The 22,711-nt window shown below is 41.7% G+C and overlaps 1 protein-coding gene across 7 annotated transcripts in view; it reads right to left on the bottom strand.

Annotated features, from left to right (window-relative positions):
- FARP1 (FERM, ARH/RhoGEF and pleckstrin domain protein 1) overlaps nucleotides 1–22,711 on the bottom strand; it is a 200,378-nt gene that overhangs the window by 4,606 nt on the left and 173,061 nt on the right. For all 7 annotated transcript variants that reach the window (XM_021530281.2, XM_021530283.3, XM_021530284.2 and 4 more), the window contains 8 exons: nucleotides 14,142–14,223; nucleotides 11,274–11,511; nucleotides 9,150–9,280; nucleotides 6,031–6,099; nucleotides 4,021–4,110; nucleotides 2,881–2,963; nucleotides 2,427–2,539; nucleotides 1,764–1,927 (listed from right to left, as the gene is read on the bottom strand). In XM_021530281.2, the coding sequence (XP_021385956.1) occupies nucleotides 1,764–1,927; nucleotides 2,427–2,539; nucleotides 2,881–2,963; nucleotides 4,021–4,110; nucleotides 6,031–6,099; nucleotides 9,150–9,280; nucleotides 11,274–11,511; nucleotides 14,142–14,223 (970 nt within the window). The remainder of the gene's footprint in view (nucleotides 1–1,763; nucleotides 1,928–2,426; nucleotides 2,540–2,880; nucleotides 2,964–4,020; nucleotides 4,111–6,030; nucleotides 6,100–9,149; nucleotides 9,281–11,273; nucleotides 11,512–14,141; nucleotides 14,224–22,711) is intronic.

The raw sequence follows: 22,711 nt of genomic DNA, 5'->3' as shown, positions 1-22,711 counted from the left end.
GCTAATACCTTTATCTGTAAAGTTTAATAGTTGAAATCTGGGGTTCCTGGTGTAACTACAACAAATGAAGTATTCTGAAAAAGTTCTGTTTTCACCAGCCTTGGATATGAATTAAAGCCTTTCCTTTAACTCATCCTGTTCTCTAATATCTGTACTACTGCCTCCTTGCCCTAAGTTACAGGTGTACTCCTTAATTTTCTGTTACCTCATTACTCTGGAGGATATCATAAAAGGACAGGCTTTGCATTCGGTACCAGCAGACATATGAAATGGAAACAGGCCGCTGATCACTGATCAGTCCAGCAGGTAGGGAGGAACAGTCACTGACAGAGAGAGGATCTTCTACCACGAGAGAGACAGAAAGGAGGGAGAGACACAAAGAAAATAAACGGTAATGCTGAAGTGAGAGGCACCGACAGGACGACGTGAGCATGAGCAGGACCTGCCACGCATGGAGCAGCAGTGGAGCTGGAGATGTGTTCACAGAACAATGCATGGCTCCAGGCTGTGCTTGGTCTTCACTGCTTTGTGTTCATTTGAGGCACAGGGAAGGAAGAAAAATGAGCAACAATGAACACTGATCTCAAACCTAGTTAGATTTGCCTAACTAAATGTTTTAATCATTAGAATGAGTCACTGATGTAAGTTCTATATCTGTTTATAATAAGCCCTCTGCTTTAGGAAAAAATACAAAACCTTGTCCTGTGCTGAACTATTCCTTCCTTGCAGGATATAAGAGTATGAAGAATGGAAAATCCCACCTACGTGGGACTGAAATGAGGCTCTACAGTCAGCATGTTTTAATATGGAATAATTCTGTCATGCTTCAGCAACAAACTCACCTCCTGTTTAGAAACAGAAGCAGTTACACAAACCGTGAATATGTTTGTCCTTGTATCCCTGTGTTCTCCATCAGTATGTCTTCTCTAGAGCAATGGTGGCCTGATGTCTGAGGGCTGCCACTTGAGTGCAAATCCACACAGCTTTAAGATTCCTTTTTCCATTTTCATAAAGCATAAATTTCCATTTGCTGAGGGCTGTGATAAAGTATACAGCTCCTTGGACTGTCTTTGGTGAAGGAAGAACACCTCAGCAGGCTTACCACCTCATCCTAAAACCTACACTGAGCTAGGAGTCTTTCTTTTCAATCTTTGAAAAGACAATGTCTGCACCTTGGCTGTTGAGTACAGAATTAACGAATGTGTATCAAATTGGCTTAGCTGTGATCAGAGTGGTAAAAAAGGGGTTTATTTTGAGGTGGAAAACGCAAATAAAGAAAAAGCAGATGAGACTGAGCAATGAGACAAGGTTCCAGAAAAGATGGCTAGGTAAAGAAAGTAAGTTAGTAATACACATAATTAAAACTCTGGCTGCAGCAGCTAAAGACAATATCCTTTCCGCTCGAGCAATGACTTAATGACTCTGTAACTGAAAGCATTAAGACAGTTTGAACTGCTTTACTTTCTAAAGGGCATCAGCTTTTTTTTTTTTTTTTTTTTTTTTTTTTTTTTTTTGATAGTTTCGTCTACGAAAATTACTGCTCTAACTGATTTTACAGAGGTGCACTACAGGAGCAGATCTGTACTTCTTGCATGATGCTTTATGCTGTCATTTGGGAATATGGGAAGCACTTGAATAAGTGTGCTTGAAACTTCCCCAGGAGGAGACAAGGGAACAGCGCACTTGTTAAAGAGGAGCAAAAAGGAAATTGTCATTCAAAAGCGAGCCTGGAGCTGCAGTTCAGGTTGTTCTGAGGCAGATACCTCCACAGCAATACTAAAGTCGATCATTGAAACACTGGTATTTCTGTGCCAGCAGACGTGCACCGTAGTGTTGCCACGGTGTGGTGACTGACGTTCGAGTGAGGTGCGGGATGCACTGAGGTCGTCCTCAGATTCCTGGTCTACAGTAGTTTCATCAGGAGACTCTATGAAATGCAGGGAAAAAGCATCTTTCTTCCTCTATGCAACAACATATATAATTGGAAAAATTAAACATATCAATTCTGTCTGCAGTATTGTGAATTAATTTTAAAACACCGTTTTCAAAATAATTTTGTCCAGATTTTAAATAGATTATTATATTTTATATATTTCATTTATGTGTTTCTGCAAATGTTAGAATTAAAGGCTAACTACCATGCTTTGTTGGTGTTTTTAATACCTTTCAAGGACAGGCACTGCCCAAAGAGTTCCTGGAATCATTATGCTTAAGTCACTTCTCTATTCAATGAAACTTTCTGCTAACATCAACAAGAACATTAAAGTGGCACATATCTCAATATATCTATACATATATATGTATATAAATCAACTTCGAATGTCTCAGTTTGACCTGTGGCCAGCACTTCTCACCACTTTGCTTAGAAGCAACCACCAATCATACTGACAAAAGTGAATAAAACCTACTCTCTGGCATTTACTTACTATTGTCAGGTGGGCTGCTTGCCAGTAACTCTGGGGCAGGGCCACTGCTTTTCTCTGCCAGGTCTATTGCCATCTGGATGTCCTCAGTCCATTTGTCCATTTCAGCACGGGTACTAACAATGAAAATTCATCTTTTATTCACTTTCATACAGGCTGAAAACAAACTCTAAGAAATAGACACAAGCTGAGCTTACTTTTAACTGAAATAAATAAAATCAGACAGAAGATGCTACTTTTTTTCCCCTGATAGTTTAGTTTTGCTTCCAACTTGCACAACTGCCACTCTCTTGTGTCTCCTATCCACTTTTTTCTTAATAAATGGCTTTCACAAAAGAATATACCTTTGAGGAGATGGTTTTAGGAGCAAATGCAAACAAAATTTTGCATCTCTGTCCCATTGTGACAGCTGCAAAGAAATACAATTCATACGTGGACTTTGTCTCTACTGAATTACCTTGCAGCAATAACGATGGACTGATGTTGACCTCGTAGTGTCAGACAGTGAGGAACTCCCCATTCCTCCTCACTTTCCTCCATCTGAGAGGTAAAAGGCAAAATGCAGTCAGATTGCAGGAAGTACATATTTCTTAAGGTGAAACAGTGAACTGAATGAGCTCTTATCATTGGGGAAAAGAAAATAGGAAAAATGCTCTCAAATTTGAGGTAGGTATTAAGGAAAAAAACAGTGCCTTGCAAGTTGGAAGAGTAGTAAGTTCTGGAATAATGTCTTGAACCAAAAGCATGGCTTTGTCTGCTTTGTGCCAAAGAAAATAGCAGTATTTTTATCAGAAGAGTGATTTATTGTACAAAAAGGATGTGTTAAATGCTGGGAGTGCTCTGGAAACTGTAGCATAGCACAGTTCTGATGAGAGCAAGTCCGGGCCAAATGGCCATCAACAACTGAATAGATCCCTTGAAATGCTAGATAAAACTTGAAACCTTGCAAGTGTTTACAGAAAATCAAGTACGGTGGTAGTGACAATTAAATTCTCAGGAGAACAGCATAGAATTGATACCAAACAGTGAGAAATTCCATTGAAAATAATAGAGGGAATGAAAGCATTTTGAAATCAGCAAAAAATATTTTTGAAACAATACAAGAAGAGGTAAATAGGCTTAAAATGGCTATTTTCCAGAAGAATTGCTACAATAGCTCCAAATAACATTTTGCTGCCAGATTCCCCCAACTTTGGCTTTAAGATATAGAGCTAGAAATACTAGGAAATGCATTTTTTTATAGAAATTAGATTGTTACAACTGTTTACTTGTCTTGTATGTGTCTATAATGAATTGGTGATAAATTAGTTATAAGAATCATGGTCAAATTAATGGTTGAAAAAACCAAAGAACCCATCTCCAGAGAAGTCTGCATTGTGAGGAAGCAGTCCTCAAAAATGTCTTTTCCCTCCTCATTTTTGCTATGTGATCACCTCTGTGCAGACGGCTGCAGGAACAGATGCTGAACCCAAGACAGATTTAGAGAACACCTTCCCTTTGCTGCTGTTTTCAGCCCAGCAGAAATTCATCAAGCAATTAAGATGAGACCACAAATGGCCACTTATGCATTAATCCCTTAAGTTCTCACAATACTTACTGTCATGCCATACAGTGGAAGATGTCCATGGACTTTAAACTGATTAGATGCTGTCAGACCTCTACTTGTGTATAACAGGATATCATTAAACTAAAAAGCAAGGATAAGCATCATTACAGTGGTTGGCTGGCATGTATGTATGAAAAAAAAAAAAAAAAGAGAGAACAGTGAATACAAGAAAGCTGAGTCCTAATTAATTAATCCAAAACACTGGCTTCCACAATATTCCACTACCTAGTGTTAGCACCTGTTATCTTCTCTGCCCTCCTTTCCGGTTAGTTTTAAGTATGTTTCCTTAATTTTCCACTGGATATTTTTCCAATGCCTTCTAATGTTCCCTTTGTGATCTCTGGGTCAGAACTACCAAGGCACAACAGGGGTGAAACAGAGCAGTACATTTCACACTCTGCTTCACTTTGAAGCTATGGAAGGTGTGTGCTTCACCAATATTTTCTCTTTGAGAGAAAAGATAGGTAAAGCTACCCAAGAGGTGAGTCCAGCTCAGCCCGTTAAACAGAGTGTCTGTCTTTTACTCCCCCTATTCAAAGGAAGCTGCGAGACCTTTTTTGAGGTAGGTGGTTTTAGATTAAAAATACCAAGGTGAAGGGACTGAAAATCTCAATTTGTAGAGCTTCCTGCAGGTAACAACAGTTGTCTGAAGCACGTCAAATGACTGCCTGCATTTTGTTGCCATAAAATGAACAGAATATTTTCACTAGGCCACCTGTGTCAAAGGGTGTTTTTCTCAAACCAGATCATCAAGAAAATCATACTCTGTGGTGTGAAACATAGCTCTTACCACAGACCTCTACAATGCAGCAGCAGTAATTCATAAAGCTTTGTGGATCAGCCACTAGAGGGGGATTTAATTTTGCCAATGATTACATATGTATTTGGAATCCCACAGTACTGACCTGGGATTTTACCTCCAAATAGATTCTGCTGCTTAACACAGATAAAAGACTTCTTTAACAGTGAAAGCAACTGATTTGAGAGTCTAGTTCTCAGATTTTTAATGTTTTATACATTATATAATAATACCAAGGCATCATCTAGTATCTGTTGGTATGCAAGAAAATATGCACTGTATTCATTAGGCTTCCTCTTCAGTGCCTTTAAAGGCAGAGGCTAATCCTACTCAGGTAGATTTATCAGGTTATATCTTTGGCTCATTTGAAAGATTAAATGTCAAACACCTTGTAAAATCTAGCACACTCACAAGCTTTTCAACATAGCCACTGCCTTCACCTTTTGCACAAAAGAAGCCAAGGAAGTATTCTACTGCCACACTGCACTGACTCTTCAGGGTTTTGTGTACTAAAAAAATCTGTGCACTCTGCTGGGTGTCCTAAGATACCAGCACCAAGGGTACAGCAGCAGTAACATGAGGAGCTTGGGAGCAAATCAGCTGGCTGGGAAGAAAAGAGAGGAGGAACTATCCAGTGGACTCTTGTGGATCAGAGACCAAATGGGATCACCATGACATCAAAGTGGTGGGAGGAGACAAACTTGCCTAGTGCAAAACTTACAAAATGTGTCTCCAAGTACAGGCAGGTCCATCAAAATGCTGGGCACTCATGTTGGAACTGGATGATTTATGGAAAAATTTGATTCTGTAATGTGTTCTGAGAACATTATGTGAATTATTGTTCATATCACCAGGAGTCACTCTTTATCTTCTTTTCTGAATATGATCACTATCCTTGGTGCCACTTTTCATTTTGTAATGACTCTGCTTTTATTTAAGACAAGGTGCAAGGAGGTATTATTTTATCATTATATTCACAATGTCATATGGAAAATAGTTTTCTCTTTGTAAGAAGCAGTTACAAAGAGAATATTGGAATTGAACAGAAATTTAGGTTCTTAACAACCAGCTGTGTGGGGATGTACTATGTTAATTTAAATAAGGCTGTTTAAAAAGACTTGAAAATTCAAGTCTAACAGTTATGTCTAGTAGATGCCTAGAGGTACATTTCATTGTACAAAGAAAAATTGTCTTCTGCTTACCAGAAAAAACATCCGTTGCTGTAAACCTTTTCCAGACAACTTACTAAGACTGCCCAGTCTAATAAACTCCTGTGGAAAAGAAATACAAGACCAAAATTTATCACCTGCAGAAATTATGATTTTTTTAGTATGTAAACAGAAATATGACTAATTGGTCATACAAATGACTTGACTGTCAGTTACCAAGACTTTTAATTTTATTGAATATGTTAGAAATCTAATTTATAGGATAATTCCTGTTTGTAACTGTCTTTAGGATAAACTCCTTTTATTCATATTAAGAAAATTCAGCTAAGCAAAATTGTTTTTATCTGATAGTAACTCCTTCAGACAGCTCCTCTTTTGTCAGTTTTTAAGGAGTATTTTGCACAGCACAAATGACATAAAAACTAATGATCTATGTGTTCTTGGTTAGCCACTGGTAATCTTCTGTGGTGCATATGGCATACATTGCTCTCATTCACTGCAATGTAAAACCAGTTACACGACTCAACATCACCATTAGCAGCAGACAAAGAAAGACATTTGTCTGGCAGTGTGAGTTACCCCAGCACCATCCATGTCATATAATACAGCACATTAAATCAAACCACAGTGTTTAAGAATGTTTAGGGATGGCAAGAGAGGAAAAGTAGCACATCTGAAACTTTGAAAAGGGTGGATTTCTTGGGCTTATTGTGAGTTATGCAGTAACTCACCCTTATATTTCTCTGAAACCCATGAAAATATCATTTTCCAGTCACTCCCTCCTGCTTCTGCTAAGAGGTTTATATTTATTTATTACAGTCTTTCTAAAGTCATTCTACTCATACTTGTGGATGTAAGAGCCTATATAAAGCACCTAAATCACCTGCATTTTAGGAATAAATTGGCTCAGATCAACCTGTTCAGATAAACAATGCAAATGCCTTAGGCTTGCTTTGGTGTGTCCAGTCCCCCCACCTGCACTGCCTAAGGGCTGAAGGGTGGAAAAGTGGCTAAAGGTGGTTATCCCTGTACCACAGTGGGCTCATGGCACCAGAGAGGCCACTGGAAGCTGTTGCTGGCCACCAAGGAGTATTAATCATAATTAGTATCATGTGGTACCACCTGATAGTCCCTGGCAGGCTCAGCACCAGCATGGCCAGTGGTGCTGACCACATGGATCCAGAGCTGCAGGTCACTGCCACCTGCAAGGACGGCCAGCCACGGGGGGTTTGACGTCCAGTACAGGAACCAGCTCAGCAGCAGCAGACATCCTGCTCTGGGATGTCCCTGTCTCTTCAGGGACAACCTGAAGAGGATGGGGTTTCAGTAGAATTTGCCTCCCAACTCTGCCTGCAGCAGGGCAGGGACTTGAGTCAGAGCCAGAACAGCCAAGGGCTGGAAGCAGCAACATCCTGGGCATGTGCCAGAGTGCAGTGGCCAATGCTTCTCATCTTGGCAGGGAAACAACTTCTGCCCCCCATCTGCCTTTTCCTTGAACTTCCTAGGACAGGAAGACTGCTCAGACTTTAAATAGACTAGGGTAGCAGAAACACACGATGACAGCATTTAATTTCATGTGATAGAGAGATGAAGAGGCTGTGAAATGTCCTGAGGGACTTGCCAAGGATGTGAACAGTCTCTGGATAACTAGAAAGAAACATGAGCTGTGGCAGCTGCTTGGAGACAGGGAAGAGGTGAAGGGAGGAAGTGGGGACCAGCCATAACTGCAGAAATACCTGTGCTCAGCACTGCCTTCCCAATGGCACATCAACTTCAAACATGGCTGCAAGTTCTGGTTTTGTGTACCACACATAAAAGTCAAGGGAGTGGGGAGGAAACTACTTCAGCAACAGACAACTTTCAAGTTTGCACACACAGATACTTGTGCCTATGAAAATTAAAAAGGCTACAAATATTACACTGTGGCTCATTTGTTTTGAAATAAGCCTTTGATTTTTAAAAGGCATGATAAGTAAGAAAGAGATGTTGGTATTCTTATGTCCCAATTAAGTGTTTACTTAAGGCAACACTATCTCAAAAATTATTGCCTGATGTTACATGTAGACTGAAGAGACTGCTCCTCCCCAGGGCCATGAGTTTCACAGCAAGGCATGGTGAAAGGGCTGAAGTTCTTCCAGCACAAATGCGTTACTTGCCTTGAATCTGTCAAGCTCTAGCATCAAGGGCTGGGAAAAGAATATAAGGGAAGCAGAAAGAAATGTGGAACTGCTCAAGCTCTGAATGCTGTGATAAATACTATGTTTTTACTGCCTCTGTCATAAAAGGTCTTTGGAATTGCCTAAAACTCCAAATCTATGCCAAAGACAGAACTTAAAAAGTCAAAAAAGGTAATAAAGAGGATTGCCTTTTCCTGCTTTAAAGGTGCTGGTTTTGGCTGGGGTAGAATTAATTTCTTCACCATGGCTGCTATGGGGCTTTATCTTGGATTTGTGCTGGGAACAAGTAGCTGAAGACAGGGTTGATAATAAAGAGATGTTTTTGTTATTGCTCAGCAGGGCTTACACGGAGCCAAAGCCTTTTCTGCCTTTCCTACTGCCACCCTGGTGAGGGAGTTGGAGGTGCATGTGAATCTGGGAAGAGTCACAGCCAGGACAGGTGACTCAAACGGACCAAAGGGATATTCCAGACCATATGACATCATGCTCAATGAAATAAAGTGGAGGGAAGTAGAAGGAATGGGGGGAACATTTGAAGTGATGGTATTTGTCTTCCCAAGCCACCATTTCATGTGATGCGGCCCTGCTCTCCTGGGATGGCTGAACACCTGCCTGACCATGGGGAGCAGTGAATTAATTCCTTGTTTTGCTTTGCGTGTGTGCATGGCTTCTGCTTTCCCTGCTAAACTATCTTTTTCTTAACCCATGATCTCTCCTGATTGCTTTCACCCTTCCGATTCTCTACCTGGTCCTGCTGTTGGGGCAGTGAGCAAGCAGCTGTGTGGTCCTTGGCTGCTGCCTGGGGTTAAATCATGACATTTGGCATTATTATATTTACATCTGAGAGTTTCTGGCTGCAGAAAAAGGTTCAGATGATGAAAGGCAATTTTACACGTGCCCCTAATAAACAGGTTTTGAAAACATACCTAATGACTTGAAATTGTATCAAATCTTAATCACAACTCTGTTACTTACCCTTCCGGGAATCACCAGATTGTCCATGCCTATCAAGTCTTTCTTCAGTTCATGCAGCTTTTGGAAGTTCTCCATCTTTATCATATTGCCATGGAGCTGAGCCACCATTTCAGAAATCTCAGCCAATGCAGCTAGATGGACAAATCCATAAAGTGCTTATTAAAAATTTACAAGAATGTTCAAAAAGAAATATGGCTTTTGTCAGCAGCACACAGCTCATGAACCTTCTTGTGCTACTCTTCTCCTCTACAGCATAAAGCTATTCAGGCAGACTAAAACCCACACAAAATCTGCATATCATCTTATACAGTGGATGGGATGGAGTGTTGTGATGAAGAGACAGTCTATTTCCTAAAAATTTGCCCTGTTTTAGCCACAGTAACTTTATAAGAAGAGTATGGTCAATCCCAAGCACCAATGAATGGATTCTCATAAAGGACTTAAATTCCTACAACTCTGATTTAGGGATGTTCTTTATGCTTCAAAAAAATGCATTTTCCCTCCTGCTTACAGCACACTGGGTCAGGTCTGTATTTGAAAAGAGCAGGAAATGGCAGTGTCACTTATTGCATCATTTCAGATGGCAAACACCTTGGGGTTTGTTCTCAATCCCATCAATGAGAACAACTAAAGGGCTGCACATCATTGAATCACATCATGGCTTTACTTCATTCTCTCCAGAGACACCACCAACTCCCTGTGCCATCATGTGTGGAAGCACCAACCTTGACACACCTGGCTGGGTAGGCCGTCTCTGAATGGACCAAAGACATAGGCTGACAGTGCCAGAAGAGCAGCTACAGCCATTTATGTTAAAAAACCACAGCCATGTGAATAGTAACTGTAGTTCCATCTTCCTTCTTACATCATTGCTCAGTACACTGTTCACCCACTTGCTAGTGGGAGACATGCTCTCTTCTGGGATTAAATTAACCTTATTTTTGCTTCCTTCAGACTCTGACCTTTAAAAAAAAATCTGAAAACACCTTATTAAGAAACTGATCCCAGAGTGATGGGGTCTCTAAGTCACACTGTCCTCATGTTCTCTTATTTTCACCTGTGAAACCTCTGTTTGTATACATTTCAAAAGTGAAGAAGGAGTCAGCCTGCTACACTCTCCAGGGAGAGGAGAATGGACACATCATCCTCATCCTCTAGCCTTGGCTGAAAGAAATGCAGGCACTACTCACTGCCTTCTTTGAGATCATTCAGGGAGCAGCGACATTTGGGCCAACACCTGTGTCACACAGCACTCCAATGTCACAGGTCTCTGGCATTTCTTACTGCCACGGGTCAGGTAAGCTCTGCTTTCTGTGCACTGCCTGCTGTGGGTCCCATCCCACAGAATCTGAGGGAGCTCAGCTCACTTGTTATGCCTGGGAGCAGTTGTGCTGAGCACTGCTCCCTGCCCAAGTTCTTCCATGGATCTGCACCAGTGCACCAGAGACAATGGAGTTATCCTTAAACACACACAGGGGATGGGCACAAGGAGGAAGGAGAACAAACCATTAGAAAGAAATGGCAGGCAGCGAGTTCAGGCTACAGGAGGGTAATTTCTTCATGTTTGGAAAAAAAACCAAAACCAACCCCAAATCCAAAATCAACTCATGCTGTCTGCTTTGAGCTCCTGAAACAAATCATGGAAATGATAACAGAGCAAACTGTATTCTTGAAAAAGAAGACAAATAACACTGAAAGACAGAATAACAGCATCCCTACTGGGTCAGACCAAGGGTTCACCTGGGCTAGTATTTTGTGTTGTTAGAGGATCTCCAGGGAAACTAGGAACAACACAAGCACACATGGTATGTTCCCTGTGCTCTCTCCCAGCCTCCCAGCTGTTTTCAGTTCAAGAGACTTCCTGAACCTGCTGTCATTTCTGTGTGTTTAATAACCCCTAGCAGAATTCTCTTCCAAGTACCTGCCCGGAGTGTGGCATAATGAGTATAGAAGAGCAACCTTAATCCTACTGTTTGTGGTGTTCTGAGTGGTGGATTTTGAAACTCAATCCTTTTTATGTAGGCTTAAGAAAAAAAAGATTTTTCTTTCTTCCAGCCATACACCTCTAATGGATTTGGATGTCATTCCCCAGCTCCAGGAACTGACGTCTTTTCTCTTACTTACCTCTGGAATCCCTGAAGTCTGTGTGGCTTGGAGGGTAGTGCTTGCAAAGCCTCTCCATTATCTGCTTGTAGTGCATAAGCCTGTGTAAAGGTCTGAGGAGGAAGGTATTGAGAGGCAAGTAGCAGACTTTCTGTAGCTCAAAATCTCTGCAAAAGGTCTCCAGCTTGCGGGAGCTCTTGATCCCATTCTCCAGCTCGATTAAAATCTCATTGTGCTTTCGCAGGTGAATTGTCAATTGCTTTTATGCATGAAAGAAAAGAGGAGGCTCTTAACAATCACTGAGAGACATGACTCAGCCCATACCTAATCCAATAACACATCCAACTAGCACAGCAGTGGAGATTTTGCAAACAAAATCACTGTACAACACAATGGTTCTGATATTCACTTGCCAAGGAGAAAAGGCATTACTCATTTGAAATAGACACCCCCACCCCCTCTGCATTCCCGGGAAAGCTAAAGTACACAATTCAACAAAATTAACTCTCTTATCAGTGAGAAATACAAAGGCAAGAGGATGACATGAACACAGCTCATGCAAGTAGGTGCAATGGAGACAGCCAAAAAATGTGAATGGGATTTTCTAAAAGAATGAAGGGATTTAGATGCCCCAGTTTCCCTTAGGTGGTTTTAGGGAACAGCGATGCAGGCAAATGGACTTCTGGCTTCTGCTCTCCTCATATTGATGAGAAGTTGCATCTCTTGGGAAAATTAACGAACACAAAAACAGAGGCATTGCCCAAAAGAAATGAGTATGTTACAAATTCTTCATCCTTAGACTACATCCTCTTCTCTTTAGTGAAGTCTCTAAAGAATCCCACTGGCAGCAGGGGAGCTGCACACCAGCAGTGAATGAGGTTTGCATGAAATACATAACTCCATTTAGGTCTCAGTATCACAGGTATTCACAACTCCCCCTTAAAACAGTTTAGCAGTAGTTTTTTTAACAATTTACACAGGGAATTAATTGTGTTTTGCAAAAGGTAAACTGGCTCTTCAGGATGCACAGAGCTTCTCTGAGCAGTCAACTACAATTTTCCAGTAAATGGTAGAATATTAAACAGCAGCAAAAAGAAACTGAATGGACTTGAGAAGAAATTCTGTCTTAATCTGAAGTTTGTGCTTTTTGACACATTTCCAGTCAGCTCTCTCTCTCTCCTGTGATTTGTGACATGTTTACCAGAAACATACCTTCCCTAGAGCCAAGCTGCTTCCTCCACATACTGCATACTCGTTTTACAAGTCTGTAACTCAGGAAAAGACACAGCAGAGCCTCTGGGCTGCTACAGAGGCTACCCATTAATTACTTTTCTTAACTTCTTTCCTATGTTAATTAAACACGAAGTGTCAGTTTTCAGATCTTTTAACAGGTCTCATGGTAAATAAGTACAGTTTTTACTAACTTTATTTCTGTTTCTTGTCCATTCTTTTAAGTTAAACTAGCTTTTTTCTCTTTACTCTACCTATCAGTTGATCAGTGATGGTGGATCTCAAAGCAAATGAAGTAAAACCCTTTAATGGGAAAGGGCTGCCAGGTCTGTTACAGTAAGGACTGTACACTGCCTTCAGACTAGTGACCCAGAAAGACCTGCAGACAGCAAAGGACACACAATTTAATGCTGCAAGATACCAGAAGCAGAGACAAAGTCTATCTGAAGTTCTCTGGTATTCTCAAAACTGTGAAGAGCTGCATGTTTCTTGAGAGCAGAGGTGGAGGTAGAAAAGTCCCCTCTACATTTCTTTCAGTGCATGTGAATTACATCTTGAGGGGAAAAAGCAGTTCCTGGCTAAGTACACTGCAGAGAGAGTAAGGCTGCCTCACTGGTGACAAGGCTGTCTGTGTTGGGGATGGTAAATGGAGCTTTCTGTGCTCCCTTTTTCTGACCTGCCGTATAAACGCTTGTGCGCCACTTCGCTTCCCCGCGCCTCTCTCGGTCCTTTTGAAAGACAAACCGAGTCCTAGCCAACATCTCGGGAGAGCTGTAATGATTAAACTGCCCTTTCCTCCAGCCAAGGACTCAAGGCTGCTCCATTTACTAACTGCAGAATGCCCAAGTGGCCATCCCCAAGGAAAGATTTATTGGAGAGTTTCAAAATCACTCGGAGATCCGTGTGCTGAAGGTGAAGTGCCATGTTCTGCCCCACACTGACCTGGATGTGTAGATACATTACAGTAAGGTGAGCTTACATCTACACTGTACAAATCTGTAGAGTTTTCACAGGCTCCTGTGCCTGCCTTCAATGCTATTTTCTCATTAACACAGAGCATTGAGAATACTGCTCTGGCCAGACGAAGAACAGTTGCAAAGTCTTCCAAACATTATACCTAGATTTATGGGTCATACATGTATTTTTACTTTTAGTTTTAAAGGCATCAGAGGCAATTATTCTCATGATTCAAAAACCTTTCACCTAACTTGGCACTGTAGTGCACAAATATAACTTTCCCAAGTCAAATCAATATAAGCTTATGGTCACTAATCCTGCAATATCTTAACATGAATATTTGCATGAAAAAATAGGCACACTCAGCATTTGAATAGTCTCTTCATCCACACAAATTCCAGGGCTTTACCTTCTTATTTGAAGGAAAAAAGAACTGGAAATGAAATATTCTTGAACTTCTGTTTGCTGTTTCTGTTCTCAGGAGAGTGGAGGAAAGGGGTTCAACAATTTAAAATCAACTTGCAATTCTGAAATCCCAGGGAAATCCACCAAATGCTTGCTATGTCATCAAAGAAAACTTTCATAGCATAAGCCTTGATTACAATTGCCAAAAGCCAGCACAAGAGGCAACATCATATGAAAATGAAAAGCATACTGAACTTAATCTATGTCAAAGCTTAGTAGTTATAGGATCATTCCTACCTTCATACTCTGAATGTTCTTCAGCAAAACATCTCCAATTCTTTGGTAATCTCCTTTAATGTGAGCATTAGAGCGGCCTTCCCTGTCAGCAACAGAAATTACACACACTTCAGTCATGCAATAAAACTGCATAATCACTTATAAGCACTGAAACTCAATAGCTCATTTCTTTTAAAATCCTGACCCCCATGCTCCTTCGCTCATAAGCTTGTGAGGAGTCTTTCTGACAGACATGTAATTCCCAGGTACAGTACACCCTTCATCCAGCCTGCCTTTCACTGCTAAAAACAGGGAGGACAGGCACTTAACAGAAGGATTAGACCTTTAAAGAAAATTTCTAGCAGTTTTGAACACACCAGAGAAGGCTGGGAATGGTCTGGGGGAAAAGAAGACATCAGAGTCCCATGAGAATATGTGTCCTTAGAGCAGAAGGTTAATTCTGTTCAGTTACAATGACTGAACCCCAGAACAGGACCTGGGGGTGCTCTTCCTCTCATGAGTTTTCTGCTTGTGCAAGGGACAGTGGGGCCAAAAAAAAAAAACAACATTCTTCCAGCATCTGGCTTTGACTCATAAGTGTTACATACTGGCAGGAATTTCCATTCAGTATTTCACTTATGGTATTAGAAATGCAAAGTGCTGCCTCCCACCCAGCCAGCTGCACTTCGATGAGTGCATCATTTGGAGCAACACTGCTCCTGATAAAAAAGATACTCCTGTATCTAAACCCGTGTGTGAGACAGGCAAGCATACCACACTATGAGTGAAACCAAACACGTGGTTTTTAAAAACACAAGGGGAAAAATCATGACTATAAGAACCTAACTCTTACAGATCTGTTCCAACAAAGCTATGCTTTTAGAAGAAACCACTAGGAGTATGTGGGGAGAAGCACTGTCCCCCTCCCTTGCCAATTTTATCTTTCAACAAAGGGACTCCATTGATAAACAAGGGATTATTCCATCTTCATTTGAACAACACCCAGTTTCATAGGTTGTCTTTAATAACTTCCTATTGTGTTAACTCTCCCAGGCACTCACATGCCTATTTAGGCAAGGAAAAACAGTACACATCAAGATTTTTAATGTATTTTTTCTGAACCCAAAGGTTACACTGGGGTAGGAAGCTGGGTTGTGTCAGTGGTAACTTTAATTACCATCACTGTTTTGCAAAAACATTATGTCATATAAACATTGCCATAGTCAAATCATGCTCAAGAAATGTCTAAACTGAAAGTGCAATTTCTGTCTTCAGGAAGCCTCTGTCTGTCAAATCCTCTGCACTCTATGCTGTTATTAATTCTCCCTTCCCCCATGAGATACCCGTCCAGCAGCTCTCCCCACTGAGATTTTCTGTGACAGGTTGTAAATAAAACCTTCCAGCCACTAAAGCTCTGCTCCAAGTGATGCATATCCAAGTGCTCCTGATTGAAAACTTCAACCACTTGGAGACCCAGGCAGCAGCCCCACACTGGCAGGAAGCAAGGGAAAGCCAACCTGTGCCCATGAAGCCAGCATGCAGCATCCACTCCCAAATGGTTCATGTTGGGCCCCTACACACAAGCTCAGAAGTGTCAAAGACAGATGAAATTGTGCCGCTGCCAGCAATGGAATGGTATTCAGCAATTATCTCTATAAGAATTCTTGGTTTATGTGTTATTCTCTCAGTCTCTGGCACTGCCTGAATCCTTTTTCATGTGTCTATGTTTGATTTAATCTAATGGACTTTGGCAGTTTTGTACCTTTTTGAGTATGAAATATGTAATTATCTACTTACTGCCAAGATAAATATTAAGTACATCATTACAGACTGCTTCTTCTAAGTAGACAATGCTTTTCTGATCTGAAGGCTAAATACAGATTGGCTAGAATACACAGTGCAAATGTCTTATCTACTAGCTGGCTACTTGGTGGCTGAGCCCAAGCCTTAAAGTCACACTGAGTGCTTCCAAAAGCTAATAATTAATGGGGCTGTTCATGGAACAGCCAGGTCCTTATTTCCTAAAACTGACCCTCTTTAGCACCACCAGCACTGACTGCTTGCACAGCATCTCACCACATCAGTCACACACATCAGGTATAGTCCCTCTTCACTGGCATTGGCTACAGACTTCTAGGGCTTTCAAAATTTGCTCTGCATCTTGGCAGAGTGACAGAGACAGAGAGAAGGGGGGTCCCCAGAAGCAACAGCCTCTCTCCAGCTGTTGGCTGAACAGTGAAGAGCTGAGTGTTACCAGAGCCCTCTGCCCCGGCTCACAGAGATGACCTGTGCATACAGATGCATCCTGCTGGAAGAAATAAACCAGGGTTTTCTTAGGAGAAAATATGATGGCTGCATCCAAATACAAAGAATATAAAAATAAAACCCAAACACACAACACATCAGATGATGTCTTACTGCTGCAACAACCCAGAGCACAGGAGCAGGGAAGAGAGTTCTTCCTGTAGTGTATGTTTTGAATAACAACACTCAGCTTGCTGAGAGGGAAGAAGCAGCTCATTTGTTGTGCATCAATGGCTAAATTGTTCTTCTTACTCCTTGTTTTCATGGGTCACTGTTTGAACATGGTATCTATCTGCCAGTGACAAGGGAAAAAACTTAGGGCCTAGGATCTCACAGCTTTTCATCAGGAGCTGATTTATGATGCCCATCTCCACAGATGTAGGAGCAGCTGTCCCCATGTCCCCTGTCAGTGCCCTTACTCCACTGACATTGTGGGAGAGGTCTAAAGCCACTGAAAGTCATGCTAAAAAATTAGGATGTTATTGGTCATTATAAGATAATTTCCCATTTTTATCCAGTAGTCCCTTCCTTTCTACATCAATGAAAGTGTACAATAACAAGAAAAAAGACTGGCTTACTGGTAAGAAATCCAGACACTACCTTATATATATATATTACTCTAAACAGCTATCAGCTTGATTTACAGGGATTACACAAGCAGCCCTGTGAGATTTTTGAATTACTTTAAGTTCTTAGTGTATATAATTAAAAAAATAATAGAAGGAAATCTCAAGTCACTCCCTACCCTTGATCAGAAAGAACAGAAATTCAATGGGGATGGTGGAAAAGCAAAAAAGAAGAGAAAGATATATCAGTAAAGATTTTTTTGAGGCAAATACAGAAGTCTTTGATTGCAGCCCTTGAATTGCAGCCAAAATAATAATAAATCAATTGCAACAAATTATATTTACAATGTGTGACCTTGTGTTACATGCTCAGGAACTCCCTCCTGAATACCATAGCTGGTTCTTTGACCACCTACATGCTTTGAAGTTTATGACTTTATTATTAACTAAAGTTCTAATAATAAAAAATACCTTAAACATTCCACATTACAACTGCCTTTTAAATAAGAGGCATGTTTTGTAATTGGAAAAGAAGAGCCAATAAAAGCAAACACCCCTTTCCTTGCTTACACCCTGATTCTTCCAGCGCTGCCCACTCCAGCCAGTACTGCAGCCAGACTTTCAGCAGTGAGTGCTGCATGACATGCTGCTCAGAGCCTAAAAATGCACTGCTGAAGCCATCAGCTTCCCAGAATCTTACCAAGCCTTTGGAGGGTGTGCATACATTTAAAGACTTTGGGATGGCTATCCCTGTTGTGGGAGAAACCCAACCTACAGCAAAACATGCATCAGTAATGCTTTTAAATGGTAAGGGATCCGAGCAAGTAACACCACTGCATGAAAATGTGCTGTAAATGCAACAGCATTGCACATCTTGCTGTGGAACAGCCTCAGAGCTGACCCTGGGCATATCCTGCCAGGACAGCCACAGAGACTGATGCAACATGGCTCTAACTCTGACTAACAGATCCTGGATGTGCTACTTCTCTCCCATCATTTCCAGTTAATTTGGGCGTAGCACGGTTCCAATCCCCAGAGGTACCCAAAAGTGAGTTCAGCGATGAAAACTATCCTCCCAAACTCGAGCCCAGTGTGCTGGCACCAAGCCTCTCTCAGTGTCTTCCTCTCAGGAATCTGCAGTGCATAACTCAGAGGTTTATACTGCTACACACGCCTCATTTCTGTACACAGGACAAAGACACTTTTGAAAGTGCCCTCCTCGTGTCTCAGCAGACATGCAGAACCAGCTGAACAGCCAGCACACTCCTTTTGAGCAGGCAGATAAGAACTGCTGCCTTGTTTATATCAACTGTCTATCAGACTGCTCTTCCTGAGCACTAGTATTTCTTCTCAAACAAAAAATGGTTAATAAATCAACATTTGTCTCATCTTCCTACACCTCCCTGAGTGCTTTTTTACTAGAGGTTTTCAATTTTGCTTCCACAAATCCTGATTGCACCTTCTCCTTTCATATGCTAAGGTTAAGAGCCTTTTTTTTTTGCAAATTTCCAACCACACATTTCCATCTGGTAACACTGAGCAGCAGCTTTTCTCAGAAAGATCTGCAAGTCAAACTAACAGCTTCCCTGGGAGAAGATGAGCCTGCCTGCACTTCTGGGAAGTACATAACACTTTTCTTTCCTAGCACATGATAAGGCCCAAAAACCAGATTTGTACTACCTGATGCAGGCTTCCTTGGGCAGAAACAGCTATCCTGACTTGCCCCAGCATTGCTCTCTATGCAGCTCAGTGGTCAGAAAAGGGAGATACTCTATTTGCCACTTTCTGTCATCATTTAAAGAAATCCATATGGAAACTTGCAATATATTTAACAGGGTGTGGAAAGATGAGCTCAGTTCTTTTGGATGGAAAATTATGCTTGTGGCCCAAATGTGGCCTGTAGTTATTAGACAGCTGAGGTAAAAGAAGGAGGAGAACCTGACTTCTCAGATTCAACCACCCAGAAGCTGATGAAGCATTTCACACTCTGCCTGCACTGCCCACACCTCTTCCTCCTTGCCATAAAATCTCATGGGTCTTGGGAAACAGGAGCCACCCTAAAGTCACTGACATATGCCTCTCATATTTTCTCCCAACTACAAGGCTTGGGAACTCCTGGCCTTGCTGAGGAGTCCTGGCAGCCAGGGCCGGCATCTGGATGCCCAAGTGCTGGATGCAGCTCTTCTGGCACTTGCTCACTGGACAGCCTGATGTGTGCTGTTCCCTCTCCCACCTGAGGCAGCTTCCTCCTCTTCTCTTCCCTTCCTGGGTGAGAGGGCAAAGCCCCATGCCTGCCTGCGTCCACCAAAGGTCATCCTTCCTCTCCTCAAACCACATGGCCTCCAGTGGGGTATTTCACTTGCTCCCAGGAACATGGGCAGCTTCCAGAGCTCAGCACAGTTGTGACAACTGAGGAGATTCATGGGCTGCTTTACTGGCCCTGCAACAGCACAGGCAGGGCTGGAAATGTGGCCCAGAGCAAGGTATCACTCATCTTAGGATGCTGTGCAGTAAAACCACCAGGAATCTTCTCAGTTTCATGGCCAGGAAGAAACTCTGGCTGAGAAAAATGGATTGACTGCCTATATTCTGCAGCTAACTATTGGTGTCAGTATCAGTGTATGTCATACTTAAAAATATCCCTAGGTCCTGGACACTGAGACTTGCTGCTCTTAGGAAATGCAGCACTAAAGAGAAAAATGGGTGAATTGTGTAAAAAAACAGATCAGACCTGCCAGAATCTATAACCAGGTCAAAAGGATCCTAGCCCTTAAGCCTGCCCCTGGCTACAGATTTAAACACTTCAGAAGCCTTCAAGCAAGCCAGAAATGCTTTTAATAATGTACACAACCTGAGCTTCCTCCAGCCAAATACTAAAAGTCTATAGATGTTTTAACAAATTGAAGGCATGGAGACATCTAACAATTGTTATGTACAATTCCCCTGAGGCTTGTTCTCACCACAGCTCTTCTGCATCAGCAGCAGCTTCAATAAGATGCAAAGCCTAAGAGAGCAGGGAATGACCTCCTGTTAGATCTTCCAACACGCAGCATGAAGTTTGAAACAAACCTTAGAGAACTGCACTTATGTCTGTGTAGAGTGAGCAGGCTGAATTGCACTTTAAGTTGATAAAACTCAGCATCCTACTCACTAGGGGAACACAGAGGACTGGCTGCAGGAGGCTCTCTCTCTCACAAGCTCCCATAGCACATGTTGGTAGCTAGGGGTTTCCAGCAGCTTGATGAAGTCCACAACCCTTTCATTCAAAGGCCCTTTTTTCATAGGACACGACACCCGCTGACAAATGCAGAGCAAGTTCATGTCTCAGGACAAGAGTCCCACCTTCTTCCCCTGCCTGGAAATCTAAGAGCTGACAGATTTAAATGGGCTGGCTTGAATCCTGCCCATGCAGCTGGGATTGAGCCAGAGCTCACTGCCTTAAAAACTTGCGGGGCCGAAGAGAGAGGTGCCATTCTGGCAGTGTTTTTTGTATTTTTTAGTATTGAGCTAAGTGACCTTGACCATGCTGCTGAAGGAATTCCCTACCACATTGCCACCAGCTTCTTGTAGATGTTGAGAGGCTGTTTAATTTTGTCCCTCCCTGTTTAATTAAACACGAGTCTCTGTAGGATAGAGTTTATTGCTTGCGGGTTATCTCAGCATCTGTGGCATTATATAGAAACACCAACACCTCCAAAATAATACCTGTCAGCAAGTCTGCCTCCCTTCCCGAGGCACGTATTCAAATCTTCCAGAAGTTTAACAACCCATCACGTCTACAACAGGGGTATTACACTGGGTGCATCCAGGCTGTTGGCTGCAAACTGAATGCAGAACGTGACTGCAAACTGAATGCACAACGTGACTGCTTTTCTGTCAAGTGATTCAGAGCAGCCGACAGAGAAATCCCAGTGGCCTTATGCTAACAGTGGAAGTACATGCAATAGCTGAGCTGACAAAATCAGATCGAGGTGCCCAGCTGGGACAAAGTTACCTCAGCAGAATATTTATGAATAAATTTGGATTGCAAAGTAACTTTGTAGCAGATCATCACTTTAAATCACAGGGTAAGTGCAGTTAAAATATGATATTAAAAGCTTTAAACTGAGGTTTACCACCCTGTGAAACTTTATGGAGAAGCTGAAAAGCAGAAGGTTTACTCAGCTCTAAAAGAAGCTAAATGAAAAGGAGAAACAAAGTAAAACCAAGGAAATTCGAAGCCTAAATACTTTGTCTTTCTTTTAACACAACTGGTCCTTACCTCCTCTTACTACAATGTCACCTTCCCACAGCAGGCTGGTAGTGCAGCATCATCCAATTTTTGAAAAACATCACACCTGTGCAGGAGGTTTGCATTGACCTCTAATGGCACCAGAAGGATACAGGGGATATCTCTATTTCAACATGTGCCCAGGAGTCAGCACCAAGCGAGATTAGACTGGTCTGACAGAGAGCAGAACTTGGTCCTGACTGCAAAAATTTTCCTTTTCTCACCACACACATTAACCCCAACTAACTAACTCCAACTGCTGTTAATCTTATACCAAGGTTGCAGAAACAATCACTATTTTATAACATCTGAAAGAGCCTTCTTGGAGTACTTGGAATAAATGCTGCTTAGTGCAATGCAATTAATACCAGTAGCAGCCCAATGAAAAAACCAGCAATACAGGCAGGGTGGCTGTGCAGCACACGTTTTAGGAGTAACTATGTTAGTTATATATAAATACATATACAAACTATATATATATATATATGTGTGTGTGTGTGTGTGTGTGTGTGTGTGTGTGTGTATAAATAATATATAAAAAGAATATATATTACTTATAATATATATAATAATTTATATATATATATAAAATTATATTAGGAGTCAACCAAAGTCCTGGGTGAGGATGTCAGCTCTAAGAGGCAGTACCACATTCCCTTCCTCCCAGAGAACACCTGCTAATTCTGGAACTGTGCAAGGTGGGCTTGGACAGCACTAGTCTGCAAAGTGCTGTGCCCTCATTAAGCAATCTCAGTACATCACAGGAGTTAAACTCACGCACTCTGAGACTGTGTTTTGCTTTTGTTTTGATTCATTAGTTAAAGAGGCACCTGTTTTAATCAAACTGATTAACACCCATTAGGTCTGCCTGCTCTGCTTTCACATGATTTTCATTGTCACTGTTCTAACTGAGAAGGAAAAGCTCAGCTCTTAGAACCAAAGATAAGGTACAAAAAATGCCTACACAGAGCAAGACAATCTAGTCCAGACAAGTCTAATCAGAGTGAGTAGAAGGCTTCTGCTTATGCTCCTGCCTCTACTAAGATTTCAGTGGTCAAATGAATTAAGAGCCTAGCCAGGGAAGAATTATTCAATTCATAGCTATTTTGTAAAAATGCCATGCTTTACTGTCACTATTATGTTAAGAATAGATAATTTTCCAGCCCAGCACAGGGTCCTCTTTCAAGACTCTGTCAATTTGTAGAGTGCACTGTAGATCCTTGAGTGTCACAGCCGTGATGCTGTAGAATGAGAAGCTGCTCTGTGAAATCCTCCCAGCCTGTACCTATTTTGACAGAGGTCCTTTGCCTCTCCCTCTTTATTACTGATAAGTCTTGCCTGCAGCATGTTCTTCAAAGGAGCTGCCATGTAGAAACACTGACATTTGGCAAGAGAAAGCTTCATCCAGAATTATGATCTCATTTGCATATGCCTGTAACTGAGATATCTGA

Source organism: Lonchura striata, chromosome 2 (genome assembly GCF_046129695.1).
Source record: "Lonchura striata isolate bLonStr1 chromosome 2, bLonStr1.mat, whole genome shotgun sequence".
Classification (NCBI taxonomy): domain Eukaryota; kingdom Metazoa; phylum Chordata; class Aves; order Passeriformes; family Estrildidae; genus Lonchura; species Lonchura striata.
The sequence above is the reverse complement of the archived record's forward strand: the minus strand, read 5'-3'. Positions and strand labels throughout refer to the sequence as shown.